Source organism: Centroberyx affinis, unplaced genomic scaffold (assembly GCF_046629955.1).
Source record: "Centroberyx affinis isolate AG114_WGS23_722 - 3 ecotype Tasmania unplaced genomic scaffold, CSIRO-AGI_Caff_v1 ptg001803l_1, whole genome shotgun sequence".
NCBI lineage: Eukaryota > Metazoa > Chordata > Actinopteri > Beryciformes > Berycidae > Centroberyx > Centroberyx affinis.
The window spans coordinates 35,348-56,408 of NW_027280193.1; the positions used below are offsets into that span (position 1 = coordinate 35,348).

At 42.2% G+C, this 21,061-nt stretch overlaps 1 protein-coding gene across 4 annotated transcripts; it reads right to left on the bottom strand.

Annotated features, from left to right (window-relative positions):
- Nucleotides 1-1,106: 1,106 nt before the first annotated feature.
- On the bottom strand, nucleotides 1,107-16,012 carry maea (macrophage erythroblast attacher, E3 ubiquitin ligase). Of its 4 annotated transcripts, none has more exons than XM_071529587.1 (9): nucleotides 15,920-16,012; nucleotides 11,363-11,545; nucleotides 8,781-8,984; nucleotides 8,180-8,302; nucleotides 7,314-7,390; nucleotides 6,958-7,066; nucleotides 5,228-5,361; nucleotides 3,415-3,610; nucleotides 1,107-3,260 (listed from the first exon to the last, which is right to left on the bottom strand). In XM_071529587.1, exons 1-9 carry the CDS (start codon nucleotides 15,986-15,988, stop codon nucleotides 3,165-3,167), a joined length of 1,191 nt encoding a protein of 396 aa, XP_071385688.1. In that variant the 5' UTR covers nucleotides 15,989-16,012; the 3' UTR covers nucleotides 1,107-3,164. The 4 variants fall into 4 exon arrangements, with proteins under 4 accessions (XP_071385688.1, XP_071385685.1, XP_071385686.1 ...); XM_071529584.1 differs by lacking the exon at nucleotides 15,920-16,012 and adding an exon at nucleotides 13,576-13,614; XM_071529585.1 differs by lacking the exon at nucleotides 8,781-8,984 and having other exon boundaries at nucleotides 15,920-15,994.
- Nucleotides 16,013-21,061: the final 5,049 nt, after the last annotated feature.

Here is a 21,061-nt window from a genome sequence, read left to right on the forward strand (position 1 = left end):
GCTCCCCATGTGAATGAAGATTTATTCTATTCTATTTCAGGTTTTATTGAAAAGAAATGAAGGGCAGTGTGACCTATCAAGTTATAGTATGAAGTTACCTGGCCAACAGATTCTTAAAATGTTTTCCACTGGGATCTGAAACTGCAGAATCCTAGTTTGACCCCTGATGTACATTGATAGGGGTTATTTCCCCCAGCAGAGCCTGTGCCTGCAGCATGGCCATAAGACAATGGCTGTGGCAGAAGGCAGTGAGCTGGTTGATTTGTGTATGAATGGGATAAGTGGCTCTCACCAGAGACAGATGCTTGTTAGCATCAGATAGCTGGAGGGGGGAAGGGGGCATTGAGACAGGAGGTGCCAGCAGTATCAACAACGAACCTCCAACCTTTCATCATCAGCAGCTCCATGGTTGGTGTGCACATGGTTGTGAGGACCACACACAAGTTACTTCTAAACCGGTTTAGGGATTTCAAATTCAACTACTTAGAGAGGTGTCTCTTTTTTGAATAGTCTAGGCCAACGCAGAGTGAGAAGGTAACAGAACAAAAGAAAACAGATAAATGTGCATCTGCTGTTCCCACAATTCTACACTGAAATTTCTTTTGCATATAGAAAACAATACCACTGCCCACTTTTGTGTTAATAAATCCTACTGCAAAATGCTGTCCATATTTGCCAGTATATACCACATAAAGTAAAAAATGTTGCCTCTTCTAAAGCAAGGTGTTAAAAATTACAATCGAGGCCAAGAAATACATTTAATTAATATCAGTCTCTATAGTTATTAACAGTCATTTCTTTTGCCTTGCTCATTTATTGCTGTGAAATCCACATTATCCTTTGGGGGAAAGTCAACAGCAACAATGTAAATCTTTGTCCCCATGCATTAAACTAGAAAATGGCCTACACAGCATGCCGCCCTCTTCACCAAGTGGAAAGTGGAGAGTGGAGTGGAGGCTTCGGGTGAAAGACAAAACACTCAGGAGCATTTCCATGTCAACAGAATGAATGGGCAGGGTGTTTCTGTTCAGTCCTGCCTGATCACACCCAGTGGAGCACGCGCCAACGGTGAACATTAACGACCCACAGAGCACAAAGGTGTTGGATACAAAGAAAGAACGACTGGAATCAAATTTCACTGAAATCTTTATGAGGCATTTTGCTCATGAAACAATCCCTTGATCTATTCTACCAACACAAACATGCATGGTCAGTATTCAGAACAGTCAGTGTCCTTACAGATACAGCTCTAAACCATGGATGGACACAATAGAGGCAACTTTTGGTTTATTAATGAACAACAGATGGAAGAAATGGTAGACCACAAGACTGATGATAAAGTTTGACCCTGAACAGTATTTCTTGTTTGCTTTGTATGGGTGTTTAGGGTTTTATATTCATGATTCAAGGGTTATTTGTGCATTAGTTGTCATTCTTTTCATTTGAGTGTCCTGCTCTATCCCCATGACTTTATCTCGTCAAAGTCATAAAGGGAAGGATGAGGCATGTATTCAGATAGTCAAAAACTGCTAACCTTTTCCTTCCAGGTTTGTAAGAAAAGGCAGGTACAACAAATACAGGCCAGTCAAGCTTTCTATCCTGTCTCCTAATAGGTTTTGAAATGGCAGCAAAAAGGCAGGCAGGTGCAAGGGACCAAGGAGGATTTTAAAGCAGTCAATGTGCTCGCTCACTGTGGCTTACTTGCCCGTTTACTAAATAAACCCTGCAGAGAGTTGTTGACGCAAACAGCTTTAAAATAAGCAGCAGAGTACAAAATTGAGAAAAAAATGTCAGCACAATCCTTCTCTTTATTGTAATGTTCATTGTTGAAAAAATATGTATGAAATTAAAAGACAGTCATCGGGAAATGTTGGATCGACTTCAATCACTCTGTCTTTTTTAAACAGAATAAATATCCAAAGTTCACTACAATGAACGCACTCTTTTCGGTTGGTTGAGGGAGAGAAATGAGAATGCCAAACCTCACACACAACCAAGGAAGACCACTTGTTCATTAAAAAACAACATCAGAGATGGTAATCTATTGTATTGCGTAAGCATCGTTATGGTAGTAGGTACACCATAATTGACATTACCGAGTTCATCAGCAAACCTAAACACTTTCCCCAGAGAAGAGAACAAGTTATGCCAAATTGTCAGTTGACTTCAGGATGCTGTAGGCTATACCATAGGTCACAAGATGCCAAGAGAAGACTTGTTCAGTTCACAGAGGAATCCTCTTCAAAGGTTTATCATCATCATCATTACTTGTCAACAAAACCCCTGAATCTGTACACGAGGATGATCAATTCTCATCTAGTATTTACATTTAAAAAAGGAGCCTACTGCGGCCCACACCGACCGGCTCCAGCTTCACAGTCAGGGGGGGGGGAATGAAACGCAAAATGGTGGCCAGTTTAAGGGAAACTTCCCCATATCCCAACACCCCTCCCCCCTCCCACAACAAAGCCAAACAACTAAAACATGGCTACACAACTAAGGATGTCAACTGCGTGCATCATAGGTTGAAATGCCACCATGTGACCAGTCAGCCATATTTGTTCTGAAAAAACACAAAGGCCCAAGCTGTGATTTTAACTGTTAATTTGGTTAATGGAGTAATACTGGAATTAATACAGTCCTGCCACACACTACCAAAGGAACAGAAGTAACTCTATCGGTTAAAAGAAAAGGTCCAAGTCACCTCAACACATTTTTTTTTGTTTGTTGTAATAAAATCAAACGTCTACTTTTTCTCCCCCTCAGTTCTTTTCTCTAGTCTCTGATCTTCAGAGTGAGGGCCTGTAAGATGACGATGTTGATAGTCTGTGTGCTTGAATGGATGGGACGAAACAACATCTTGCTTTCTACCCACATCTAAGACAGAGCCTGAAAGGAGAAGAGACCAGTTTCTGTGAGGCAGAAAGGGCGGGGTAGGGGGGTAGGGGTAGGATCAGTGGTTGGCCGGGTCCTTGAGCGGATTTCAGCTCAATCATGTACTGGGAGGGGGGGGATTGTAGGGTGTGTCGGGCGTGTGTGTGGGGGAGGGGGGTGGGGTGTGATTCACAGCTCCACAGGCGGCTTTCTGACTAGGCCAGGTCACAGGTGACGAACAGGGGGCCATATCCAATCATGACGATGCTCTGCAGGCGTCATCTGACCGATCACATGATGTAGACCTTCTCAGCCTGAGAGAAGTTGAAGACTTCTTTGGTTCTGGGGCAGACCACTTTGTCATCTTGGCGGATGGAAAGAAGAGACTGGAAGAGAAAAAAAAAACAGATTGGGAATTGAAGAGGAAAACAAATTTCCATGAGTCTTTTTGGCTGCCATATTGAACAAATTTAAAGCAGTAACACTGGCAAAAAGACCCAATACTCCTCACTCTAGTTCATGTTGTGCTGTAAAACTCACATTGTAGCCATAGACGTATCCATTGGGCAGCATCATAGGGGGGTTGTTTTCATTCATGACCTCCCCAGAGATCTTACAGACCAGTCTGGAGTTGGCGCAGTGGGCCATGGGTAGCGGCTGGGCCAACTTGTTCAGGGACTTACTGCACACTGGGCAGTCCGGGTTCTTAGAAGTACCATCCTCCTTGTAGCACTGACTGGAGCACAGAGGTTAAGGAAAGTGAGGACGTCATTTTTCAATGTTAAAAGTTATTAAGGATCTCAGTTCTTTTCATTTCATGCAGCCAGCATTTTTTCTATCCTAGACAGTGGGAGCACACACGTGCATCCAAGAGGCAGCAGACTTAGCCACTGCAATACCTCTCGGCATGAAATGCATCTTCTGATACAAGTCTTCCTATCCAGCCCTGTGTTAACATAGCAAACTTTGTAATAATATATCCTATCATTTAAATGTGTTGCAAAGTGCTGTCTATGATCAATACTACAATGAATACAAGGCAATAAGATAAAAAATAAAAACTCCCCCTGCTGGTGACATTACCACATATGCCTCTCTAAACTCTAAAGGGATTCTGCTTCACATAACGACAATGATTCATATTATAATGGAAGTTTTAGAAATTAAACATAGTATGAACAGTGGCATAGTGTTTTGTTGCAGTTGACAATACTGCATGGTAGTTTTCCTATTTTTTCATTATTCTTTCTTGGCTCAGACCTAAAATCACAGTTCTAATACAGGGTTTCTACAGGTATCAACAAGTTAAATTTAAGACTTTTTAAGACCTTTTTAAGACCATTATGAATGCAATTTAAAAGCTATTTCACGTCCATACTGGCAAAAAAAAGTACGAAGGATATGAAGGAAAATTGGAGTACCAGAATTACTTGCAAAGTAAATGAGCTACCGGAGTTGCAGGAGTTACATGGGTCACGCTGGGGCCGGACTTTGATGCTCCCGATGTGAAACCAGAATATTGGGTGATGGCAGGCGTTTGCTGCTGGCTTTTTACGGCAGCTTTATGTTTTTCAGACATCACATGCGACTCTAATGCCTTTATACCCAACGTTCCTAATTTCAGCGTTTTCTTGCACAAGGTGCAGCGGGCTTCAAATGTGTTTTCAATCGGCTTCAACCAAGCACTAAATTCACTGTTCTCGAGCCAGATCTCGTTGAACTTGCACTTGCCCATTTTAGATGAAAGTAACGTTAGCCCACACACATCGCGACACAGCTGGGTGTGCTCTAAATTCTGACCGGGCGGCACAGTTTGCATTAGTGGTTATTGGTTCCATGTTGGTTTCGTTTTGTAGTTTTGTTACAGCGTGATCAATACAAATTTTTCCCAAAAACACATTTAAAAGCGAGACTGAAGTTAATGCAACTTTATAAAAGTAACGTTAACTTCATAATCCAATCAATTTTTAAGACCTGCCAAAATTGTATTTAAGACATTTTAAGGCCTAAAATTCAGATTATTGGATTTTAGACTTTTTAAGGACCCGTGGAAACCCTGTAATATGTGGCTTTTTTTGTTGTTTTTTTGCTTCTTTTGTTTTGACATGAGATGTTTTAATAGCCCCTTGTTTTTTTACTCTCACCTGCACAAACTTTTCTTTTTTATCATCTTTCACTGTGTTTTTAAATCACTTTGCTTCTTTGCTTTACCACCATGCCAATAAATAAACTAAATGACCTATATTGCAATAAATATTTTGAATCCTTACAAAGCATACAGTTTAACTGAGGAGACGTAAAATGACACAGGCGAAAGCAAGCCGCTATCTGTAAACAGAGTAAGGTAGGATACGGTGTCTTGATGGCGGAGAGGCCAGCCTGCAGGGTGATGGTGAAGACCGAGTTGTTTCCCAGCTGGTGCAGTCTGTAGTTGTCATATCGGAACTGCTGGATCAGCATCTTCCAGCGCGCTGGGTCCAAAAGGTCCTGAGGGAACAGAGAGAGAACAAGAGAGACAGAGTGTTACACCTAAAGCAGAATAAAGACGCAGGAAATATGTGGGTCAACCAGCAGTGTGAAAGGTTCGACCTCAGAAAGTTGACCCCGTAAGGGCTCTAAGATACTCCATGCAAGGAACGCATGCAACAACGCAAAGGGCAACGCACAGGACGTGTCTCGTGTCCTTGCGTAGCAAAATGTGTAGGGCAAAAATTTGTAACCCGACGCAAACATCTGCTGCAATATCATGCGTGTCAGGTAGGGACGCTAAATGAAAATCTCTACAAAAGGAGGAACTACCAATGAAGAAGTCATTTCCTGTGTAAACAAATGTCAGTGGCGGCAGATTTGGAAGAACAGCTGGCTGTCAGACGTATGTACCATCTTCTTTTCATTGCTCTCTTTTTGCGGTGATGGAGAATGTATAGCAGCACAAATTCCTCCACGGTAGCCATTTTTAAATACCCCGCTCCAGCATCATTGGCTTTGCTTCCCCTTGTGGATTAGCGATTTATAACAAGTGACAAGTGACACGGTCTACGCGCGTTTGCTATGTCAGCTAACAGCTTGCGTAGGCGGAGTACTCGCATTAGCGCATGCGTTCCTTACGTGGAGTATGTTAGAGCCCTAAAATGTCCCTGGTCAAGATTAGGGATATGCATTCCTTTTGGTATGTGCAAAAATTACAAAGCCTAAAGCAGATTATGGGCGTAAAGCAGATTATAGGTGAAAAACAATCACCTACATCACTTTCTGCTGTCTAAGGTAATATTTGCATATATTTAGCAATCATGTTGGCAGTGAGGGCAGAGATTTGGCTTCCGTCACACTTCCAAACAGCTGGCACAAATGTTGTCATACTAGTTTGGTTTAGTTTGTCTTCCTCTATTGCAGAAACAGCTTGTTGAAGTGATTCTGCACTGTTGTCATGTTGCCATGGTATGGCAACTCTGTTCCTCATATCTTACACTGAACAAGATTTTACTTGGCTTTCTTAAGTTTTACCAACACTGGGCTTTTGTGTGGCTTTGATAATGACATAATTGCTACTGAGAGCAGCAACGAGAGGATGGGTACAAAACACCACAAGAGAGAGTGCAGGGTGTTTTCTTAACAGAAGCCCTCTAGTGGCTGGTATATGACTATAGCTCTTACTCAGCATAAGCTCCAATTCCACTCTGTTAAAATTATTTTAATGATGTATTTCAATATTTAAAAAAAACATGTTAACGGACAAATTACAAAAGTCAACACTGATTGTGCGAAAATCTGTTTTTTATGACCCATCCACAGTCTGGAGCGCTATGTTGTCCACCATGTTGAACACAGAATGTAAACACATCTACATCTGATGACATGTTAAGGTGTCAGCCCATAGAGAAGTATATCTGCGTACGCTGGTCTGTCCCAGGTGTGAATGGTAGTGACACGGGACGTTCCCACGTGTGAGGCTTGGTGTGAATTGCCTCCCACACGGTATAGACCCAGATGAGCATTCTGTAATATTCCTGGGTTGTGTGTGTAAAAGGGGAATGAGTAGTTATCACAAAATTTCACATACACACACGAGAGCAGGGGGCTTACCTTATAAGGGGAGATGTGTGTGTCTGAGGGAAAGGCCAGCATGCCCATCACCTGCCGAACCTCATCCAGCTGTCCACCCTCTGCCTGGCTGAAGTGCTTCCTCGCATGTCTGATACACAAACAAACACACACACGTTCAGTGGGTAATGTGTTAGCATGTGGAGTTTTCAGGTTGTCATGAGAAACGCCAGCATGAGCACCAAGGTACATGGACAGCAGGTCTGCGGCTCCCACATGTCTAGCCACACATGAAGTATGAACCAGCTCTAAAAGGTGAGACATTTACATTTACACATGTCCTCATTTAGGTAATAAACTGTGTGTGTGTGTGTGTGTGTTGGTTCTATGCCCCCTACCTGACAGCGTCCATGCGTTTGTTTTGTCTGATGAGCTCAATGAACTCCTGGATTCTCAGACTAAACTCAAGACAACTCTGCAAAGAAAACAAGACAAAAGTTAGTTTATGCACCATTGAAGTGCTGCAAAATCCTCATATCTGCTATTTTGCTTTTTATTTGTTACTGGGACTGACAGCTACCACTGTCTTGCATTTGGAGAAAACCCTTCATGAACCCGGGACAGCAAACTGATTTCTTTTTTCTAGTGGCTACAGTGCTGGTGGACTCCAAAGCTTACCAATGACTTTCACTTTACTAACCAAATGGATTTTTTGGAACAGAAAAAATCTCCCAAAACCAAATGATACCCTGCCACTATGGCTGGTAGAGTTACAAAAAAAATTCCCCAGACACAGCCAAAATTTACTAGCAGTTGACAGTTGGCCGGAGTTAATTTCCTAACCTGTGGGACCAAAGCAAACCACTGATAATAAGTTGGAAATGTCACAAATATGTGTAAATCAATGTTAGATAAGGTTTCCTTCATTCCTGAAAAGCTGAGTGTCTGTAGATTTGAGGCGTCTGCTAAACACAGTTGGTATTCACACTAGTTACCTTGGGGCATTGCTGGGAGCTTCTGCTAGTGAATAAGCATGTTGGAGCACAGAGCGGCAAAAGTTGTTGTTGACAAAGAACAGGAACGTGCAATGCACAAATCAAATACACATTTGTCCATATGATCGTCTTTTAGTTATTCTGACAATCCAAACAAATTGGGAGACTTACTTTCCATAAAACAAAACAACCCTGTTCCTGTATTTGTCAGTACCTTTAAACCTCACAGGTTCATGGGTCTAAAACATTGATTCTCATTAACAACATACCTTCATCTTGCGGAGGCGGGATTTGTTGTCATGGCACCAGGCGAGGCAAGTGGCCGTCTCCTGCCTCTCCAGAGACTCCTCCACCTCCTTGGCTGTCAGGAACATCTCAATGTTCACCAGATCCTAACATAAACACAGGAGAGAGAATGTGGTAATGGAGAGAGAGGGCAGTATTTAACCCATAAAGCATCACAGATACACCTCATAATCATTGAGGAAGTTGACAATTTAATTTGAGGGGAAACTGAGGAGTAATATGTTCAAATGTCATACTAGAGGAACTGTGAATCCAAAAATATTGAAGTGAAATTTGGGACAGACAGATTAAGGAAACACAATCTGGCAGTTCTCCCATGGTGCTTGAATTAAGTAGGAAAGCGAACAAAAGATAAAATTCAGCAACACTTGGTGAACTGTTAATGAAGAAACTTATTATAAAACCAATGTTTCAGTCATCATAGCTTTTATCAGGATGAATAACTGAAATGTGTGTTTCTTGGTGTCAAAGCAGTTGTTTTGTGCTTTGAGCTCAAAAACCTCCTGGGTTATCTGACTGATTTAAAGACAACTCTGCAAAGATCACACACACACACACACCTACCTCTATACCACTCTGTCTGGCCAGTTTAACAGCTGTGTTGTAGTAGCCGCAGCGCAGCAGATGCTCCACCATCATGCGGTCCATGCGTTTCTTCTTCCACAGGTTGACTGAGGCCGGCTGGTCGCTGCTGTGCTCCTTCAAGTGTTCGATGCGACGCTTACACAGCTTGGCGCTCTCATCTTCTGCTTGGATGGACTCAGCAGCCTACAGGACATACACACACACACACACACACACAGGTTAGTGAATTAAAAATAAAAAGCTGACCATGCAGCACGTGAAGCAGCAACAGGAATGCAAGTTGAAGTGAATGGGTGTTCAATGTCCAGGAAACGTAAAGGCCTGAAAACAAGATATATATATATTTACAGATATAGATATAGATGTATTAGGGCTGCAACTAACGATTATTTTCATTGTTGATTAATCTGTCGATTATTTTCTCGATTAATCGATTAGTTGTTTGGTCTATAAAAGGTCAGAAAATGGTGAAAAATGTCGATCAGTGTTTCCCAAAGCCCAAGATGACGTCCTCAAATGTCTTGTTTTGTCCACAATCCAAAGATATTCAGCTTCAGAGGAAAGAAACCAGAAAATATTCACATGTAAGAAGCTGGAATCAGAGAATTTTGACTTATTTTTCCGATTAATCGTTTATCAAAATAGTTGGCGATTAATTTAATAGTCGACAACTAATCGATTAATCGATTAATCGTTGCAGCTCTAAGATGTATATAGCGAGAGAGAGAGAGAGAGAGAGAGAAAATGAATTCTAAAACATGCCTCCATTCACCTTTCATTCAATGAAAGGTATCAAAAAAGTATTGCTCTAGGGACAGTTTTGGAACAGGCATAAGGATTTAAATTATTAATAAACCTTTTGCACCACTGAGGACTGCTAAACCAGCAAATTACAAAACAGAGACTGTAGGCTACAGTCTTGTGCAGCACAAACAGGGAGGCAGCCTGGCCGCATCACACTAAAGGTCAGACTACAACAAATGTTGCCTGACGAGGGCAGATCTGACTGAACGACTGGTCTGCTTACCGTCCCGTCAGGAAACTGTTCACACTACGCAACGGGACAAAGATGGGCGTCACACACATATCGGTGAGGGATCACACACTACCTGTCATTCAAAAACATTTTCCCATTCATTCAGAACAGTTCACTGTAAATACAATTGCAAAATAGGTCTTCTATCGTTTCTTGCTCCATGGTACAGAAGCTACATTTCCATTACAAATGTATTTTGGAGTGACACTACAAGGTTAACAGTGATGTGAACTGTGAAGTATTTTGTATGAGACTTCTTTTACTTAATCTGTAATTGCATGTGGATTGATCCATGCATGTTGGCACTTTATCTGAGATTTATCCCGCCAAATAGAATTGCATAGCAACTTATGAACAGTGGTAAGTGGAGTAGGGACTGATGTAAACTATCTACGCAAATAACCGTGACTTCTCTTTTTCTTCCCCCCTTGAGCTAAACTCTAACGTTGCCAGCGTCACTCTCAGATTTCAGTTTTGGTGAGTCTTGTACTGCCTCACCCTACACAAACCTGATCATACTCTGCCAGACAGTGTAATGTGTTTGAAAAAATTTTTGTCAGGACAAAGGGCAGGAGTGGGCAGTCTTTAGACCGTTCACACTACAGGATAATCTGCGGCAACTATCGATTCTGAGTGCCCCACCCAGCCTCAACTCACCCTGATGTCAGGATGGACCAGCTGGGTTTACGACTGCCATTAAAATCATCTAGCGCGACCTAGCTTTAAACCATAGATGCAGACTGGACATGTGACAGAGTAGCTGCTGAAAAACACTGAGAAAAAAAGTGTTTTGAACTTCACTCCCTCTTGTTAGAAAGACAAGAACCAGCCAGGCAGCATTCCACCGCCGGCAAACACAATCCACCAAGGCCACAGCAATATCATAAGCAGCAAACCACAGCCACAGTGAGGTGCTATTTTCACTAGGGGTGAATAATGTGGCTTTTGACAGCTGGCTCTAGCTGAAAGGAGATTTTGTTTCTAGAAAAGGGATTTTCTGTGGCTCAATACCTCTGGATACATTTTTTTTCACTACTGTAGACAGAGTGTATGTGATTGTAGGGTTTTCCCCGAATACTGAACTCCCAGGTGGCCCCCCAATATGCTTTTTGTAAATGACAGAATGTATTGTATATTTTCGCTGTGTATAAAGACAACTGTATGCAGAGTATACAGTGCAAGCCTTTGTCTTGCTTAGAGCCTCTGAATGGGTTATAATGGCATAAAAAATTGAGGTTTCTTAGAGAAGCTTCAAAACCGAATCCTTATGCAAAACTTGCCACCAGTGTCGAGGCCTAAGCCCATCTAGAAGGGAAAACCCCACCAATGATTGTGTGAAACAATGTGTCTGTGTTAGTGTTATCACATTACCAAAGTTTTGACTTTGATACCGATGCAAAAAACCAAAACTTGGAAAAATAAAATAACGTGAAACAACACTTCTTAAAAGTTGTTGAAAGGGAAAGCCCAGCCAGTGAGTGTGTGAAACAGCGTGTGGGAGTGTGTGTGAATGTGTCTCCCAGACCTTCCTCTTCAGGGCGCTGAGTTTCTCCACCACGCCGTCCAGCAGTGACACCACAGAGTCGACCACGGGGAAGCTGCTCAGCGTCTTCTCCAGCTCCGCCACCACCATGGTCACGTGACTCGTCTCCCGGTCGATGTTCTTCTGAGCCGCCCTGAAACGCTTGTTCAGAGTCTCGTAGGGAACCTGCGAAGACAGAGGCACGGCGTATTAGCCTCGGCGTGTCAGCCGTTCAGGTTTAGCACTAGCAAAAAGAAAGCATGCATCTTGGTATGCTTGTTCACAGCCTGCTAGGGGAACTAGAGCCGTAGACGGACATGAAAATTATCTCTGGTCTATTGAGCATTCAGGTTAGTCCATAGCAAAAGAGGAAGTTTGTATCAATTTCTTGTCTTGTAGGGCAATATATAAAACACATGAGGACACAGAGAGAAACACACACAAGCTAGAAGAGGAAATCAAGAGTGATTAATTGTCAATCAGGATAACAAAAAGAAAATTCCCTATCAAATACAATAAAGAATAGACTGTGGTTTTTCTTTGATCAACATTTTTCCTAAATATGTCACCATCAGTTGAAATGAGATAGCAACCATCAGCAGTATGCTCTATAATCCCCTGTGAACTGCCTTTTATCAGCCTGTTTCATTATTTCCCCTCCCCACTGCTTTTGATGCATAACATACTACTCTACTAATTACAAGACTCATTTCTTGAGATTCTGCAGCAAGTCGAGCCCAAGAACTGCTCAACGGGAACAAATGAAAGCAGGAAGCAGATGACTGGGGCCTACAGTTTGGGACTGCGGAAGTCATGTTTTTCCTGCTAGCATTAGATTATTTAATCACTGCTAAATTTCATTTCACCATGTGTTACGTTAATGAGAATGTACTACAGCTCTAATTTGTGCTGTACAAAACTGAATATTCAGCCTTACTTCAACAAGATTCAGTTCATCTTAAACCATTGAACAAATTGCTGTTTAAGTTTCCCACAATATTCCCAGTAACAAACTCTTATTCAGATACAAACAAAGCTTCTGACTAATCAATTATTTCATTGTGAGCCACGCAATCGAATTTCAAACGTGGAGGTTTATTTGTCTTTTGCAGACTTTCACAGCCCAGAGTTTCTGATCAAAACTATGTTTTGGTGGAAAGACATAAAAGCTATGTTCCAGCATTATTTAAAAAAAAAAAAGAAAAGATTAGCTTACCAACAAAAAACTGTGCTGAATATAATCTAAACTAAGAGTGAGCACTCGGTTTGTACATTTCGCCTGCAACACCTAGCAAACAAAAGTAATCACGAAACTACAAATGATCAATTACTACAATATCCCTATCAGATACACAACATCCAAAATGGTCAATTCTCTCACAATCTCATCCATGCCACAGAGAGGCCAAATAACACAAACACTAGTCTTCGTTCACACGGTTAAGTAAGGCTTCATGAGAGCATTCATGAACCACATCCTTACCACAGAGACTTGTGAAACTGTAGGCTCTGTTTGATATCTGTATTCAGCAAGATCTAAGGATCATTATCTGTGATCTCCCAGTTGTTTCAAACCAAACAAGCCTGTACTTTTCTCCTTTGGACAACAGTGCTCACAAGAGGATTTGACAGATGCCTGTACATGTGACCTTTGTAGTTTCCTCTGCGAAATACTGCATAAATACAAGAGGAGAGCTTTGATCCGGTGAGAGGATATTTTTCTCTTTTAAGTTACAGCCAAGTTAATATCAGAGATGAGAGGAAAATTATGCAAGTGTGTTAGGCAACACATTGACTTCCACAATAGAACAAAGAATCCTCTTGCTTGGCTGGAATTTGGGAAAGCCAGCTCTGATGTTGTAGAATAAAGGGCCAGAATGTGATCTCACTGAGTGCCACTGAACAGCTGTGATTGCATTAGTAAACCTACAGTGTCCTGTTGCCAGAAACAAGAGAGAAGAGCTTATTCTGCCCCAGAATCTGCCAATGTACAGCCCCACAAGAGAGAAAAGAGGGGAAGCAACTGGCATTACCCAGGAGGATTTTCTGGGTATGAAGGTATCTTTTCTGGTTCAAAATTGTTAACACAAAAATTTAAATAAAGCTCATGTGAATGTTAAAGTTCAAGCAATTATTTTCCAGGTCCACAAAATCAGTCTCCAGCATTTTGTCTCTTGATGGCAGCATCAAGATCGGGGCTTGACATTGCCACTTACCTGCTGGCCAAACAATGTTTTCTCAGAGCTCCGGGCAAGTAAATATTGATTTTTAGTGGCCCACTTGGCCATTGACCAAAAATATAATTTGTAGGTTGTGAAATGATGGCCTCACTGGCCAGAATGATGGCTGTGGTTAGGGCATGATGTGGCAAAAAGCCCACCCAGTGTTTTATGAAGAGAATTTCCTGTAAATGCAGACAAGTGAGTAGAATTAGTGTTGAGTCAAGTGACAGTTTGTTGATAATTTCTATCAAGTTTTATGTAACAAAGTTGGCTCACACAGATTTTTGCCCCAGCTGTAACACAGGCTATCTGTTATGATAATGTGCATTTTGAGAGACAGAAATTATTCCCTTTAATTCCGAAACATGACTTATCAATTATGCATGATATTGCCATGTGTAATATAAACCCAATTTATATGCCACTTTTCAGTGAAATGTAATAAAATCATGAATGAAAAGCATGCAAACATCTAGGCCTATTATGCGCACTTGATAGGCCAACAGTGTGTTGCTATTATGAATAGCAGTCTTTATTCATGATGAATAAAGACTGAATTTTATTTTGTAGGGAGGCAGCTCTGTTTACGGGACAGAAGGTGGACAGATGTACAGGGTTTGACCCGCACCACAATAATGCCCATAACTCAATAATAATAATACCACATCATCTCAAAGTGCCAGCATCAAAACATACTGATAGTTTCAGTGTTTGTGCCAGTAAGTTTGAAAAAACACTTGCCATATTGACCTGATGTCAACCACTGAAGACAGTCTTCAGGATCAGTTGTTCATGTTGGGAACTCGTTTGTGTCAACAAATTAAGACTGACTTAAATTATATGCTAGGGTTGACCTTCCCTTTAAAAATGCTTGTGGTAAATGCAGCACTGTAGAACAGTAGAAGGCCGTAACATACATAATTTACATATTTTGAGGCAATGTAGTTGGGCAGTTTCACCAGTATGTGTGTCATACAACATTTTACCATTATGTTTTTATTCCTTATTATTCAAAATATTATCAACAATTATTTTTCCCCAATTGTGGACCCTCATTCATACTGATACCAATTTTGCCAATCACTATTGCTTCAAAATGGTGCCCATCATGAACCATCATCCTTACTGCAGCACCCAAGCACAGGCAGACACATGCTAAACCCATAGCCAGCTATCAAATGGCCTTCTGAACATAGAAAAGCCTTGCATCACCACAAACACTGAAATAAACGTTATTCACGTATCATGACGACATTACACCATTAATAACCACACAAAACTCACATTATATTGCTACTCACACCCCTGCTTATATCACGACGCTTCCTATGACGGTTGACCACAGCAAACAACCCGTAAAATCTACTCGTCTTTAACAATGGTGTCGCAGTATGTGGAATGGAGGTACAGTGCGTGTGTGCGGCAGCAGGCAGTGGATTCTCTCGCTGGCCATTTTGAAGTGCAGAGAGGCAGGCAGGAGCAATTTGATGACACTGCGCTAACTCGGAGGGTTGCTTCCCTGTCTGGCAGCATACGTATCACCCCCAGTCGTGGCTCACTGATTTCAACCGATCAACATAATAATCCAAACGATATAGCTAGGACTGGCATGCCTGACGTTACATATTTGGTAGGCTATTGATTTTGTGTGACGAATTAACGTACGATGGCTAGCCCTAGCTATGTTGGAGATACAAACGCAAGCTAGCAGGCCAACCACGTCTGCATGCCATTTCTTTGACGTCGTGCCTGGTTGGTCAGGGGATGAGCAACCATGTCGTGGCATGTTGTGTCAATGTTGATGTTTGATATAACGCTAACGTTAGCTTTTTTTAGAGACTGTTGAGTGTCCAGGGCTGCCTGTTGCCGTTCAGTCCGTTCCAACAATATGAAGAAATCAAATCAAGCTGTCATTTAACGTTAGCTAACATTAACGTTAACTTATATGGCATAACGTCTAATGCAAAACGGCTAACTTGGCTTTAACAGGCTTAACGCTAGCTCTGTGGCACTCGACTACGGTTAACATAGCTATCTTTAAGGTAGCTAGGTAGCCAGCTAACTAGCCAACAGCTAATCTCTGCGAGCCAACTGATCTTTGCTATTGTTTTCTAATGCCAGGTAACGTTAGTTAACTGACGTTAGCAACGTTCTCAAATGTAGTTAGCCTGCTATTTGGCAAAGCTAGTTCAGCTAGCCTCCCTGTCAAGTTCGCTGGACTCGCTATCTTATCAACTAATAATCACGATTTTCCAAATTATCTCAAACGTATTGTGTAGTTTGATAACAACAGGATCATTAGCATTTCACCATCTGTCAGTTGCTATATTTTTTTTACCTTCAGAGTGGGATATTCTTGGACTTTGAGAGCCATGGAGAGTTGAGAAGCTGTCTCCTGCACCGCCATCTTGGTTTTGTGGTTTTCTTGTGGTTGTTTGTTTTTTTCTGTCACTGTAGAATGGCCTTGGTGCTCACTACCGCCATCTGGCGAGATGGTGTCAGCATTGACGGTTTAAAAGGTCAAGAGGAATGGACGGCCGCAGAACAGAGCCGTGTGATCTTTGAGAAACTGACGAGGTATTTTTTCTGTTTAGAAATCGAAAGTGGACAAGTGCACTCAGAGGCTTGAACAGGAGGCCTCAAAGTGAAACTATTCGTTGCTTCGAGGTAAGGTGAAGGCGCAGCCGGTTGTTTACAGTCAACTAAATACAATGTTGTAGAGAATTAACTACTTAACGAGTATTTTAAACAGAGCTAAGTGCAAAGTTAGTCCTTTTCAACCCTTTAACTTCAATGTTATTGACCCCCAGTTCTCTATTCAAATATGCAAAACAAATGAAAGCACACAAATGTCGTCATGAAATGATTCTGAAATGAAATCAAAGAGCACAATCAATAATCAGTCAACATCATTAGCTTAATCATTTTTTCTTGTCTACTTCAGGGCTGCTGTCTTTCATCATCCAGGTCAAGCAGAGGTGAGTTACTTGAGAGGGTTGTCAATCACAGACAAAATTTACATACAGCTTTACACTCTATTAACAAGATATGTCCTTGTTTTCTAAATGAGCTGATTGCACTTCAGATAGACCAGGCTAACCTGATGTGTCACTGAAACTTCAAAATGATTGTGATTTCAGCTGTCAGTATCAGACAGGATGGATGACAGACATGTCAACAATACATATCACTAGAGAACATAGATAATAAAATCACATGTGAAGGGGACTTGCATGGCTGTAGCTGCATTCAAAAACAGCTATCTTGTGTAACTAAACACATGAGGAAGAGGGAGAGTTGATCTGTGACACGATGACAGTCATCCTTACTATAATATTACAAAAGAAAATCATCAAAAATTGTTTATTCCATTAGAAATCAAATATCTGAGGGAACACAAGTGTTACACCAGTGGGGATGAGTAGCTGTACACTGCAAATCAAGGGAACTCAAATTATTTCATTTTAAGGATCCCTAAATTTGTCCAGTGGAACCCAATCTAAAGCTTTTTGTCAAATACCACTATCTGAAAAAACCCTTTTTAAATTTATTCGTATAACTCTCTGGTGTTGGGGTGACAACATGGGGAGAGAGAAACCTATGAACGCTCTCTAATTTGAGAAAGTAAAGCCATTTTTTTTTGGGAGGAACCTCTACAGTGAGGCTTCTTTGTCATTACATTGCAATTAGGACGCACATTGTACAGAGTTTCATTTATTTGTCTTTTTTATTATGAATACAGCTATGAGTACAGAGAGATGCACATAACGGAGCAAAAGGCTGACAGGAACAAACACTGAGTGAAAACAGAGGAGTGGCCATTCACTCTGGTGTTTGATTAGCATTGCTATTATTTTAATAGAAAATCTGTGGAAACAACAGGTGTGTGGCCACTTTGTTTCCCTTTTCCACACATACAACCAGCTGTCCACCCTCACAAACACCCCCCCCGCCCTCCCATACACACTCACTCACACTCACACACACACACACACACACACCCACACACCCGACCCCGCCTTCTTTCTCTCCATATCATGTCCACATTTCTTTTCCTGTGTGAGTAACAGAGCCCTCCCCCCAGCCCCGGCGAACATATTGCTATTGGCCGCTTTCCAGAGGCAGCCCATGCTGATTGGCTGGCACAAACTGTAATTGCCTAGGATTGGCCCGTTCTCTACTGCATGCCCCCCCCCCAGCCCCCGCCCCCCCCCCCCCCCCCCTCCTCCCCAGCTTTGGAACATAGTGGAGCAGGAGACACACAGAGAGGAAGGTGATGCAAGGTTTGTGATGTATTTTTGGCCCCATATTGAGTGCTTCCTGTGTGTGTAAGGAGTGTGTGTCTATGTGTGTGTATTGTGTGTGTGTGTGTGTGTGTGTGTGTGTGTGTGTGTGTGTGTGTGTGTGTGTGTGTGTGTGTGTAATAGTAATGGCTATAGTTAGAGCTTGGGTCCGCAGTGTGTATAGGGTTTGAAGAGATAACACTGTGCCAAGCCAAATCAGGTGGAAATGCCTGTATGTGTGTGTGTGTGTGTACTTGTGTAGGCTTACTTGTGTGTGGGCATACATATGTGTGTATGAGTTTCTGAATATATGAATGTGTGTGTGTACATGTCTATTTATGTTTGTATGTTTATGTGCGTCAGGAGTGTGTTTTAGTTAATTAATTAATCTGTCACTGATGCTCGGAAAACAGTTATTTTCTAACAGTTATTAACATTATTCTAGCTTTTCTAAACTAATAAATCAGCGTTGGTCAAAGTCTGGCTCTGAACCCGAAGTCGGGTCCTGGAATGATTAAAATAAGCCCTCAAATTATTCAGGAGAAATTGGCGGCCTCACAGTCTGAGTTTTTGATGGGATAATTTTAATTTTGTATGAATTTGCTGGCAATGTCACACAGCCATAGCCTTGCCAAGTCCTTATAATATGAGGTAATCTGGATAAACCGCTGCAGACTAGAAGGCCACTACAGTAAAAAAAAAAAAAAAACAGGGGAAATTCAGTCAGGCGAGCTTACACCGTAGCCAGCAAAATCATTTATAAATCGTGGGGGAAAATTGTCTTTGGAAAATTTGACAATGAGATACAGAAAATACAGAGGCAGTAAAAAAATGCCACTGTGCAGCAGCTACTCGTCTTAACTGTAACTGATTCAGGAAGAGTTTGCTGAGTTTCACAAACAGTTACACCCATTCACACACACAGAGCAGCCAAGTGCAGCCAGGTTTCTACTTCACTGGAGCAGGTGAAGATTAAAAGGCTTTCTTAAAGGAAAATTCCACCGCCACTGCTACACTGCTATACATCATCAATCTGTCATGTTCAATGCAAATGCAGTACTTTACTTTTTTTTGGTGTGCCCACTTTCCCTCAACCTGTCTACGTCTACTTCCACTTCAGTTTGCGATTTCCTACATTTCCCAGAATGCCTTTTGACAGCACCCAGAGAACGGGCTTGCATTTAAGCTGTGGGTTTTATATGTAGGTGGAGAGAGCGATAATGGTAGCAATAACACAGTTGGAGGTTTTCCAGTTGAGAAAAAGTGAGTCATGCCCCTTACTCAAAAAGCAACATGTCTTGTAGCTGCATTGCATTCTGGTCTATTGAGGCTACAAAGAAACCATCGCTCTTTGATTCTGAGGAACTGACACCAAAACCTGACATTTACCGCTGAGGTTTTAGACAGATGAAAACATTTCTGCTATCAAACTTCATTTTAGCTGCACTGGAAATATCTTGACATAACATCTCATTTGGTCAAATATCCACAGGGACACGAAAAATACACCAACAAAGAACAAATTGGACCCAGAAATGCAAAGTACATTGCTAATAGCTTTTTTCAAAACAGTGTCAAAGTGTTTTTTGGGTGGATTTTTCTTTTTTTTTATGGGCACCTGGACAGTATTTGTTGAGGGATTTCCTGATTTTCCCAGCTAGAGCGGGGATTCAAACTGCCAACCTTCCCATCACAAACAGTTTCTCTAACTTTGAGGCTGCAATATCTAGGCTAACTCCTGTGACATTAGTGATTCCTCTTTCTCCCTGGCCCATCCTCTCTCTAACTGTACTCCTCCTCTTACTTCTCGCCTGCTAGCCTTGTCCTCCTTTCTCCTCCTCTTCCTCCTCCTCCTCTACTCCATCCCACTTTTTTCCTCCTAATCTGCTCCTCCTTTTTCCTGCTCTTGTTTTTCTATCCCTCTCTCTAGCCTACTTCTCCTCTCCGCTTCGCTTTTCTGTTCTCGACCTGCTCCTCCCTCTTTCACTCTCTCTCCTATATCATTCTACCTGCTCTACTGCCTCTTCCTGCTCCCTCTCTGCTCTCTCCTCCTCTTCCTCCTCCTGTGTTAGATCCTTCATGCCTCTGGTATTTGTCTCCTATAGTAGATTAGATTGCTCAGTTCTCCAGTATCTGTTCTCTCCTCTGTAGTAGCCTCCACATTGTTCTGCAGCTCACTGTCACTATCCATAAATCCAATTTGGTGTGTGTGTGCGTGTGTGTGTGTGTGTGTGTGTGAGTGAGTGAGTGAGGTTCGCAGCTTGTGTGACGGCACGTGTATTTCTTTGCACCTTCATATATGTGTACATGTGGAGCTGTAGTTTGTATCCGTGTGAGTGTGTGTGTATCTGTAGCTGTGTTTGTGCCCCTTTTTTCGTGTGTGTGTGTGTGTGTGTGTGTGTATGTGTGTGTGTGCTTGGCTGCAGCTGCGTTTTTTTTTGCGTCGCACATATCTGCTTGTGCATTTGTACCTGTATCATGTCCGTGCATTTGTTTTACATGCATCTGCTCGTATGTGTGTGCATCCTCCTCTGTGTGCATGAGCTTGTATCCTCCTGTGTGCATCTTTAGTGTGTGTGTGTGAGTGTGTGTGTGTGTGTGTGTGTGTGTGTGTGCGTCAGCAGCAGCTCTAGCTCTTGCTGGCTGTCAGTCTTGATAAAGCCAGCGGTTGGGAGGCGTTAGTCGGGGCTGCTCCTCGCCTGGCCTCCGCTTGGTGGATCTGCTGAGAAGGAGCCGAACCATTAGACACGCTGCAGTGACTACAGAGAGATAGAAAGAAAGAGAGAGGGAGGGAGGAAGAGAGAGAGAGAGAGAGAGAGAGAGAGAGAGAGAGAGAGAGAGGGATGGAAAGGGAGGAGGGGGGTGGATATGAGGGGTGAGAGAGCTGGAGATGGAAAGAGAAAGAGAGAGAGAGAAATTGAGAGAAAAAGAGATATATGGGAAGGAGAAGATAGGGGGAGATGGACAGATGGAAGGGGAGGAGAGAAAGAGAGGGAGAGAAAGGGGGAGGTGAGGCATGAAGAGAGGGTAAAGAAATGAGGGGGGAGGGAGAATGGAGGGAGAAAGGGATGGAGACAGGAGGGAAAGAGAGGGGAGGGAGAGGAGGAGTAAAGAGAGTAGAGATAGGGAGAAGAAAGGAGAGATGGCAAGATGGAGAGAGAGAGAGAGAGAAAGAGAGAGAAAGAGAAGTAACTGTT

What these genes read in the sequence shown, in the direction of transcription:
- maea (XM_071529587.1), bottom strand. Translation starts at nt 15,988, where the DNA reads ATGGCGGTGCAGGAGACAGCTTCTCAACTCTCCATGGCTCTCAAAGTC. An exon ending in CCCGCCTCCGCAAGATGAAG is followed by an intron (nt 7,391 to 8,179) that starts GTATGTTGTTAA and finishes TTTTCTTTGCAG; the next exon opens with AGTTGTCTTGAGTTTAGTCT. An exon ending in AAACGCATGGACGCTGTCAG is followed by an intron (nt 7,067 to 7,313) that starts GTAGGGGGCATA and finishes TTTGTGTATCAG; the next exon opens with ACATGCGAGGAAGCACTTCA.